The 10,774-nt window shown below is 50.6% G+C and overlaps 1 protein-coding gene and 1 pseudogene across 1 annotated transcript; both read right to left on the bottom strand.

Annotated features, from left to right (window-relative positions):
- Window positions 1-3,433: 3,433 nt before the first annotated feature.
- LOC136537476 (uncharacterized) lies at window positions 3,434-4,854 on the bottom strand (annotated as a pseudogene).
- A 712-nt stretch (window positions 4,855-5,566) lies between these two features.
- Window positions 5,567-10,774, bottom strand: LOC136540729 (uncharacterized). The gene is made up of 6 exons (XM_066532742.1): window positions 10,411-10,774; window positions 10,202-10,278; window positions 10,052-10,088; window positions 9,179-9,371; window positions 7,151-7,589; window positions 5,567-5,987 (listed from the first exon to the last, which is right to left on the bottom strand). Exons 1-6 carry the CDS (start codon window positions 10,556-10,558, stop codon window positions 5,700-5,702), a joined length of 1,182 nt encoding a protein of 393 aa, XP_066388839.1. The 5' UTR covers window positions 10,559-10,774; the 3' UTR covers window positions 5,567-5,699.

Below are 10,774 nucleotides of genomic sequence, written 5' to 3'. Positions count from 1 at the left end.
TATCGTCGACCAATTGTCTGAACTGTCCAAATGCATACGTGCTGTCCAGTTTACATCGTGGATCAATTGTCTGAACTGTCCAAACACATCGTGAGCAATTGCTTAAGTGGTTCAGTCAAACAAAGAGCCTGCTGTTTTTATGCTTAGCTAATACTAAATTGTTCATGAGTCTGAATTTAAGCTAGGCCATGGCTTTAGTAGAACCACTGAATCCGCGGCTATAATAACCTGATGAATTTAAGCTAGGCCATGGCCTTTAGTAGGACTACTGAATGCGCCGTTATAACCTGATGAGGAGGGTGGCTGCAACAGAGGATTTCTAAGGGATCCTGAATTTCAGGAAAACTCATAACAGAAGGCAATAAACACTACGACTATTACAGCGACCTTCAGAAGAAGAAGAAAACATCACTACACAGTCGCTGGCGAAACACCTCCCACAGTTTGATCACCGGTTCTGAAACCAGTTCCCACTGTTCTTCCAACCATGCGCACAGCACTCCACAGAAATAACATCAAACTCGTTGTCTGTAGGAGTGTAGGACATTGAGTTTTCCTCCTCTGCATCAGATCAACTTTTCTCTTATTGCTGCTTAGAAAACACTTGTAAATAGTCTAAACTCGTTATACCATCACTACTATCTATAATGCATATATGCCTTAAAAGCAGTTTTGCTATGGGGGAAGCTATTGCGCAACGAATCGTGCGACCCCTTCTTCCTCCGCCCCCTTCCTCCCGCCGCCTCCCCGCCCCTCCACCACCGGCGGGTGGAGGCTCTCGTCGCCTCACCACGCCCGCCACCTCTCACCCCCGCCCTCTCCTAACCTCCACCACAACGTCTTCCCCGGCCGCGTCCTCGCCCTGCCCCCACCACTGGCAGCCGATGGCAAGCCACCGCACCACCCGCAACCGGCCCCTCGACCCCGCCCACCCGAACCACAGTAGCTTGCCGACGAGCTCCACCGTGACACCCCCACTGCCAACCCCACCCAACCCCATCTCTCGCCGCCCGGTCCCGCCGCTGTATCTTCCGCCACCACCGCCCTGTCACTGCCGCCTTCCCCCAAATCTTTCTTCTAAGGCCATCGGGGAAAACCCTAACCATGCCAGAACGCCAGAACCCTAGCCACAGCTCCGGGAGGAAGAAGAAGGCGAGGGAGGGAGCGTCGTGAGGAGGAAGACGGGAGCACGCGACCCGTTGCTTAATAGGCTTAATAGAGTTTGCGTTTTGCTATATCATGTCCGGGTGAAAAACTTTGCACTTACACCAAAAATATGTGAGCATGTTATAAGAAGAGTCCGTGTGTTTGACGCTTGGGTGTTTCACCCCAGCTCCACACCTGATTTTTTCTGGCACTATTCATCTCCTACCTCCAGCGGCCCGCGTGCACTGTTCATCTTCTCCTTTCAGCCGTTCGATGCGCACTGTTTATCTTCTACCTTCAGTCGCCTGTCGTGCCGCCCGCGGCACTGTTTATCTTCTTCGTTGGCACAGATCACAAGAAACAATATTTTTCTATGGAAGGACAAGGAAAAATCGCGGCTGTGTTGGCACAGATCACAAGCAACAAATCGCGGGGGCGGGGGCGGAGGTTCGGTCCGGCCAGGGGCTGCGCGTAGCGCCGTCGCCTGGGCACGGGCACCGAGAGGAGCTCGCCGGTCCCGTCGCCGGTGAGAGAGAGAGAGAGAGAGCACGCGGAGGGGAGGACAGGAGCGTGGAGGGGAGGAGTTAGTCGGAGCCTCATGTTAGAGACACGAAAAAAAATCTTGTGTTTATAGGTGCTAAAACACCTGTGTGGTGTTTAGCATTCTTGTGAAAGAATTTGGGTGCTTTAAATGAGTTCCACACAGAAATCAAAGGTGTTGTAAGAATTATGTGATATTCCTTCACTACAACCAAATTTGTAGTCACACAAGATTTTATTTAAATTTAAATATTACACCAAAACAAAACATTGTATCTCTCTTAATCGTTGAAGTGTAAATCCAACATAAGTTGACAAATAACTAAAACTAGGGTGTGGAAGAATATATTTTCACTCGAATCTTAGAGCAATTCCACGAGTCTCTTTATATTCTTGTGTATTGGTAGGACTAGAGATTTTGGTGAGAAAAAATCCCCTATATCCATCCCTAGCTTCTCGCTCGCTAAAGATAAACAGTGGAGCTAGCTCTCCAAAGTGGCAAACATGACATAGAGAAGTTATTTGATTGTGAAGAGAGACGTAAAGAGTAATTTTTATTAGAATAACTCTCTGAATAAGGACTTTAGAGCATCTTAATAGTTTTTTTAAAGCCCACCCTCTAAAATCATTATTTAGAGAGTCATTTGCATTAAAATCGTTTTCTATATCTTTCTGCTCTCTATATCTCGTGTGTTGTCTTATCATTCTACTATACTATACACTCTCATTCTTGAATATAGTGAATTTCAGTTGTCGTAAGTCATATGATTCTAAGTATTGACGAAGTTTAAAGAAAAAACAATTATATTTACAAATTCGATGGAGTGAATGTTACGAGTAATATTCTTCTTTACAAATCTAGTTAAACACAGGATGGTTTAAGTTAGAACAACTGAAAATCCGTTAAGTATGATCATCTGTCATACATGTCCCGTATAGACATGCATTTTCATCCTCTGTGTTGTGTTGGTAGGCTAGATGAAGCCACACAGTGATACCATAAGAAAAATATCGGCCCTGTTCGTTTCGCTGAAAAAATAAATCGAAATACTGTTTCGACTGATTTGTTGGGAGTGGAAAACACTGTTCTGGCTAAAAAAATAAGCTAAAAAGTACGGATTATAAGAGAAGCGATGCATGTTATGTTGTTGCACACCGAGATAAGTATCAGCTTCAGGAAACCCTGGAGCAGGAGGCGACCATGGTAGAATGTGTTTGAACTGAACCCAAGTTTACCTTGCCTGGATAGAGTTCTACCAAATTCACCCTTAATCAAATTCACCCTTAATCGACACGACAAAAATCAAGACCATCTAGTTCTTCTCAACGAAAAAATAGAGTAATATGCATCGTGGGTCCTTAAACTTGTCTTGGGGTGCCACTTAGATCCATAAACTCTTAAATCGTACTTCTGGCACCCTAGTGTTGTTTAAGTATGCCACTTAGGTCCATAACTCATCGGAACAAGGTTTTGGCTGACGTGGCGTGGACAGCGTGGCGCAAGCGCAAAGGGGCACGGACGAGCAGCATGCACGAGCAGCCGCCGCGCAGCGAGCAGCATGCATGAGCAGCCACCCTTTGCCAGCGTGTGTGTTCGGCCCGTGTTGTTGTTGCTGCTGCTGCGGCGGCGGCTAACCTGCGCATCGGCGCTCGCCCGCGCGACCACGGCAGCTACTTGCTCACGCACACCAAGCACGCCCTCGCTGCAAACCTACAGCGCCTAACAGAGAGAGTAGCCACGCGTAACTCACTCCTTGCCCCTCTTGCCAAACGCCGCCCTGGTCATGGCCCTGATGCCCCCCACCCACAGCTCCGTGGCCTCCTCACCGCCCTGGCACACGAAGTGCACCTCCCTCCCTGTCGCAGTCACCACACGGAACAGACCCGACTCACACGCGTCTCCCTTCCGCTGCCTATGCCGCTGGAACGCCGAGCTGCCACCGACCTCGGCCTCCCGGCAGATCATGTTGCGCCGGCTCGACCAGCCCCACCGGAGCACGCCCGTCGCAGCGACCATGCGCAACGACTTGCCATGAGGCCTCCTGCGCCCGCCTTTGGTGTGCTTCCTGACGTGCGCGCCTTGGAGGACCACCTGCCGCCCCAGCTCATCCATGATCACGTCCTCGGTCTTGCTGAACCCCGCCGTGGCCAGCGCTGCTCGCGCCAGGGAGAGCGCCGTCTCGCCGCGCGATGTTCGGAGGTCGCAGCGAGCGCCGTGGGAGATGAGAATCTCGCCCACGCCCACGTGGCCTTCCCTGGCCGCAAGCATCAGTGGGGTGTAGCCGTAGCCGTCGGGGATATTCACGTCACAGCCCGTGCTGGCGAGGTGCCGCACGGCACAGTGAAGCGCATAGAACCTCCAGGCATGCCCTTCTCCGGTGCGAACTCGAGCATGACCAGCTCGAAGAGGTCCCTCTTCTTGCTCTGCTGCGCCAGCCCAATGGCCGTCTCGCCGCGCTTGTTGCTCAGCTTCATGTTGGCGCCAGCGAATACGAGGGCGCGGAAGGCCTCCACGTTGCCCATCTTGGTAGCAGCCATTATGGACGAACACCCATCCAAATCCTGCTCGTCCACGTCCACGCCTGACTGAGCGAGCAACACTTCCATCGTGGTCGTGTCGCCGCAGAGCGCGCCGAACATCAGCGGGGAGAACACGTTCCGATCGCTCGAGCGTGGGATGGTCCCAGACCGAATCACGCCAAGAACAGCCCGTTCGAAGCGGGTCTTCCATCCCCCAGAGGAAGCGACGGAGGCCGGGGAGTCGCCAGCCGAGTTTAACAGCGCGACGTCTGCACCGGCGGACACGAGAACTCCGAGGCAGTCCTCGCGTTTGTGGCGCGAATAGAGGATGGTAGCGGTGTCGTCGGCCTCTGCCCTCGCGTTCACGTCGCAGCCCCTGTCAACCAGCATCCGCAGGATCTTCAGCTGGCCGAGGCGCGAGGCGAGGTGAATCGGCCTGGACCTGTTGCTCCTGGACGTCTTCACGGGAGCTTCGGAGTCCGCACCGAACGCCAGCAAGGTCTGGACGGCACCGGCGCTGCCACAGAGGATGGCGTGGTGGAGGAGCGTCCGGGGCGAGGTGATGGCAGTCGACGTGTACTCGCTACGGAGGAGCATGCGCAGGATGGTGCACGTGCCTGTCCGGCTGCTCGTAACACACATTCGCATCGGGAGTCGACGGCGCAGAACGGCGGAAGGAAGAGGAAGGAATTGGCGGCAGCGGCACCCTCCCCCTCGGCGAGCCTCGTAGGCACGGCGACTCGCCTCCTCGGCCCTGCGACGCTGCGCGAGCACGACCTTTGCGCGGCTGCGCCCAGCTCCAACGGCCGGCACTCGGCGGCGGCGACGGGGACGCCACGAGCGCGGCACCCCGGCAGCCCGTGACAGGCACGGTTTGGGAGCCGGCTCGCCCGCGTGCCTATGCGCGGCCACGGCTGGTGCTAGCCTGCACGGCGGCGGCTTGCGCGCGTGCCTGTGCGCAGTCGCGGGCTCGCCTGCGCGGCGGCGGCTCGTGCATGTTCATGTGCGGCTGCTCATGCATGCAGCTTGCGCCGTGCCCCTGTGCATGATGCTCGCCCGTGCCCTGTGTGGCTACTCATGCATGCTGCTCGCTGCGCGGCGGCTGCTCGTGCATGCTGCTTGCCCGTGCCCCTGTGCGCTTGCGCCACGCTGTCCACGCCACGTCGGCCAAAACCTTGTTCTGATGAGTTATGGACCTAAGTGGTATACTTAACCAACATTAGGGTACCAGAAGTACGATTTAAGAGTTTATAGACCTAAGTGGCACCCCAAAACAAGTTCAAGTACCCACGATGCATATTACTCAAAAAAAAAAAACCGATATTACACATGGGCTAAATGGGCCAAGAGCTGCAACAACACCACCAGGCGAAAATGGACCAAGAAGCTAGCCCTAACCGCAAGGCCCAATAATAGGCTATTCCACTCACCAACTCGCATCATACCAACATGGGACGTGCACGCACGCACGCACGCAGGTTAACTTGACGGGTCTATAGCGTGGACAAGGATAGGTCGAGGCTGATCCGGCTCCCCGACGACGCCGTCGCCGCCGGCGAGAGCCGGCCGACCTCGTCGCCGCTGCGGCTGCTTCTCGTGTCCAGCGCTAGGGACAGCGAGGGCGAGCAGTCGTCGCCGTCGGAACCCGCCGACGACGACCAGGGATCGCCGGCAGCTTGTTGGGCCACGGCGGCCTTGCTCGGCGGTCTCTCGAGGCCTCGTGGGAGGAGGCGGCGTGCCTCCGCGGAGCTGCGGTGGCCGGTGAGAGCCATGCCGACCGTCTGCGTGCAAACCATCACTTCGTTAGCATTTGATAAGCTAACTATTTCTTTAATAATGAGGTAATTTAAATATTTATTCGAAATGTAATCAAAGTCAAATTTATATTAAATATATGTATATTCTAATGCTACTAGAAAATAGTGGTTCAAGTTATGATTCAGAGACCCTGTTGTGCAAAACATCAGTACATATGCAAACCGAAGGGAGCATGTATATTATTTGTCTTATTACTAGAAGACCCATTTATATTAAGGGCCTGTTTGGATACCCTAAACTAAACTTTAGTCACCTAAACTTTAGACTAGAGATCCAAACATGCGAACTAAAAGTGAACTGAACTTTTATCCCAACTAACCATTATTAGTTGATAAATATGAACTAAAAGATGGTCATGACTCTTGAGTCTATGCCTAGGAAATCTTTTCACTTTTAGCACACTTTGAGTCCATGTATCCAAACATACTGGAATAAAAGTGCTTCAACTAAACTTTAGGTGATCAAATCAAACACACCCTAGATATCTCGTATAATCTACAGTACCTTGTTTGGGTGGGATTCTGGACTAGTATTGTGCACAAAAGGAAAAGGCAATAAGCCTGAGTTCCAGTGCGGTCACTTCGGTACTTTCTGCCGTTTTGTGCGATTGGAATCTGTTGAGGAGACAGTGCAACATCCTCCTAGCCCACACGAACGCACAAGGGGAGAGAGAGCGAGGGAGACTGTAGAGAGCATGCACAGCCCTAAAGCATGCAATTTTGTAGCGACCTAGCTAGGCCACACCCACACGCGAGGACAAGAACCACACTGAACCAGAGAGCACTGCTGAAAAGAGAGGAGAGAATGCGATGAGATCTGTCGGCTGTCGCGCCCACACACACTCGGTCACACTCACACGCCACCGGCCACGCCTAGTATGCACTTGGCACTGCTCGCGGCGCAGAGGCGGAAGGAACAGGCAGGGGCGGCTGCATGCAGTAGTGCGCTGGGACGATCCATCCATCCATGCGCTTTGCCCCCCTGCCGTGCCCTCTGAACACTCGTTTTCTCGATCATTTCTCAGCTGAGACCTCCGGGCGCTAGTCCATCCTCGGCTCGCCGACGGAGCAAGGAGACACAGTGCATGCATGCTGATGCTGTGCAGTGCAGTGGCAGCAGTGCATACCTCGAAAGGGTGGTCACGGCCGCAGCAGGGAGGAGGAGGCGGCCCCGGCGCCACCACGAAGCCCAAGAATGTGAGGCGCTGCTTGCTGCTGCTGGGAGGAGGAGCGTGTTCGCCGCCGTCTGCGCCGGGCCACGCCAAGTGCTGCTTTATTCCCGGCCCCCGCCCGGGATCCACCGTCTCCGCATGACGAGGTGGAGGCGGAGGCGGAGGAGGAGCACGAGCAGGAGCGCCGGCAGCGGCAGCCACGCCCATGGCCGCGTGCATCATGCGCATGTAGTTGTCGTAGCCACCTGCTGCTGCCGCTGCGAGCGCGCAGCACAGGCCGCCGCTCGGTGACCCGTCGCTCTCACATATTCCTGGGCCTGGGCCTCCTCGCAGCAGAACCCTCTTGGGGCTCGCGCTCCCATCGATCTCGTCCCCCACACGCCTCGTCTCCGCTCTGTTGTTTGCATTTGGTTGCATGCATGCATACATACACGCAACACGCATGGTTAGTTCACATAGTGCCGGCCGTACGTGCGAAAGAAAAGCTACTGGTAAAACGAGAAAGATGTTGGCACGCTCTATTCCCTGCACATTGGTTTGAAGCCATGTTTTAACCATTGTTTCATGTCAGTGTATGATTTTGGAGACCATACAGATGCTTACTCATCCATCTTTATGTACATTTTCAAGGTTGTGAAGGTGGGTGTAACCTAATCAGTCAATACTCCGTATAACCATATCCCTACAGTGCATTTCTTAAAGAAAAAAAACTTGATGAACACTGTAAAGCAAGATCATCTGGGAAATGGAATCGGTGATCTTGGCTTTTTACAGCATCTGATAGCTAGGTACGACTTTGGCCACTGTTTTATATTATATAATTTTATATAATGTCTAATAAAAGTATTTTTCGGGGCAAATCTACACACATAGACTTTTCCCCACACTAAAATATTTTAAGCTATGGATGACCAAAGTTTTATAAGCATGATACTACAGTGCATGCACCTACAATGTACATGTTGACTACTAGTACCCCTCCATCAAAGAAAGAATGCAATTATAGTACAATATCATGTTTTAGTACCATAAGTTGAACCAATTATAGATAAAAACGTATCAATGTGTATGATACCAAATAAATATCATTAAATTAATTATAAAATGTATTTTAATAATAAATTAATTTGAAGCTATAAATGTAAATATCATCCGTTAGAAACGTGGTCAAACGTGAACCACTTTATGTAGCACGGAACCTATAGTTGCATTTTTTTTTGGGACGGAGGTAGTATTAAATTGTAATATACTATACAAAACGGACCCACTAACCAAGCTTGCATGGCATTTGTACCGAACATTCTACGTACAAGATCTTCCTTGGTATACATAAAAAAAGTAGTGGTTCTAACTATAACAGGCAATGCAAACATCATGTCTCTTAGACTGTCCGTGTCTCTCTTGTCAAAAGGAAATTATTCCAAGATACTGTCATTATTCCACTGGCATGCAGGAAGGAATAATATTCCATTGGCTACTGTGCAACGTTACCTCAGGCAAAAACTGAAAGAAAAGGAAAATGAGCCATTGTTTATTTCCCACCCAAAACTTTACACCCTGTCACATCGAATGTTTAGACAATATTAAATATAGACTAAATAATAATTAATTGCACAGTTTACGACTAATTTGCGAGACGAATCTTTTAAGCCTAATTAGCCCACAATTCGACAATAAAGTACTACAGTAACATATATGCTAATAACAGATTAATTAGGTTTAATAAATTCGTCTCGTGTATTCTGTAATTTATTTTTTATTAGTATATAAATATCACATGGGATATAACATCAAGCCGGATCTAAATAAGTCCTGAATGGGCAAAGCCAAAGGCAGGTCGTCTATAGAATCGTTTGTCATTATTCACGACGGACGCGAATGGCTGGCTGGCTCCATCCTGACGTGACTGATGAGCATACTCCGTGTAGCAGAGAGCACAAGCAGTATAGGAGAGGAAATGAGTAAAAAATAAAAGGCAGTGACCTTTTCAGTTGGCGTTGGAACAGCGTCGCCTCCTTTCCAGGCTTTGGTGAGTGGCAGATGCAGCAGGGGGCATCGCACTCATGGTCGCACTGCGGCGGCTGCTGCTGCTGCTGCATATTGGTGCAGAGTTCCATATGCATGCCTCCTCCGTATACGTGCTCCTGATCCTGCATCCGGTGCACCTGCATCGTCCCTGATCACAGGATCGGCAAAAGAATAGGAAGAATGGCCGGGGTAGGGTTAGCTTAGGTTTTGTTCTCTGCTGGCTCTGAACTGATGGAGTACAGCAGGTGTATATATATTGTATATGCATGCATCATGCATGGAGGATAAAGCATATCACTACTCGCTTCTGAGTAGCATCTTACACATTGGATGTTGCCAAAGCAAACACGCGCGCGCGCGCGCACACACACACACACAAAAGAAGATGGCTGGCTGTCGAGAATCGTGCCATCCATGCACACATGCATGCATGAGTTGCTAGAAAGATCAGTTTTTTCTCTCTCCCATGACTACAATTCCCTTTGGAAAAAGAGACAACAGCCTAGAGTAGCTAGTACAGCCTTTTTTCATGACATGATCAAGAAATATGTTTTTTTGGTCTTAATCACTTTTGAGTCTGGTTAATTAGACTGTCAACTGATGCACATTCACTCACTTCATGGATTTATATATATATTTTTTAAAAAACTCCTTGATTTGTTTGGCGAGAAAGGCTGAACTCGTTAGCTATTGTCAGTCTCTCTATACAGTACTGGAGGACCCAACGAGCTACAGAAGGGAAAAGAAAGGATACATGCTTTCTTTTCAGTTTTCCTAACGTTTCTGGGAACAAAGAAGAGCTGTGCCTGAACTACTTAGGGTATGTACCTTGCATTCGAAGATCATTTCTCATGTTCCTGTACATCTGCTTCGACATTCAGAAGAGAAAAAAAATACATATTCAGCCAGTAGCAGATAGGAGAAGGAAATGAAGAACAGAATCCATGACCCTGAGAGAACTCCAGCTAGTGAACCAACCTGCAGGTGGCTTTTGACATGAGATATGGTGAGTCCTCCCACTCCCATCATCTGCAGAACTCGCTTCGGCGTAGCCTCTGCGACCACAGCATGCAGGTTCAGATCATGAGAAACGCATCCAACCCGAACCGGAGAAAGAGAGAGGAAACTAGGAGTAAGATAGAAGATGATCAGGCCAGTAGGAGAGGAGCATGCAAGCAAGCACATACTGTCCTGGCCTCCGAGCTTGTGGATGGCGTGGACGAAGCAGTGGTGCAGATCGGGCGTCCATCTCAGGCGGGGCACCTTGGACCTGTTGTACTGCCTCACGCCCCCTCTCCTCTCCCTGCCGACCACCGTCGTCCTCACCATGGTCATCTCCCAGTCTCAGCTCCAAGCTCTACAACACGAAGAACCTGCCAGCACCGGCAGCTGGCAGCTTATATATCTGCTTGGATGTCCAGCCACTTCACATGCACGTTTATGCACATGAGTGACCATCCATCAGCCAGGCTAGCTTAGCAAGCTCATATCCTGGCTGGAGACTATGGAAGGAGAGGAACTCGTGCACTTTTGATGGAGTTTCTACTGACA

The sequence above is a fragment of the Miscanthus floridulus genome, chromosome 2 (genome assembly GCF_019320115.1).
Source record: "Miscanthus floridulus cultivar M001 chromosome 2, ASM1932011v1, whole genome shotgun sequence".
Lineage (NCBI taxonomy): Eukaryota > Viridiplantae > Streptophyta > Magnoliopsida > Poales > Poaceae > Miscanthus > Miscanthus floridulus.
This window is presented reverse-complemented; position numbering and strand designations above follow the sequence as displayed.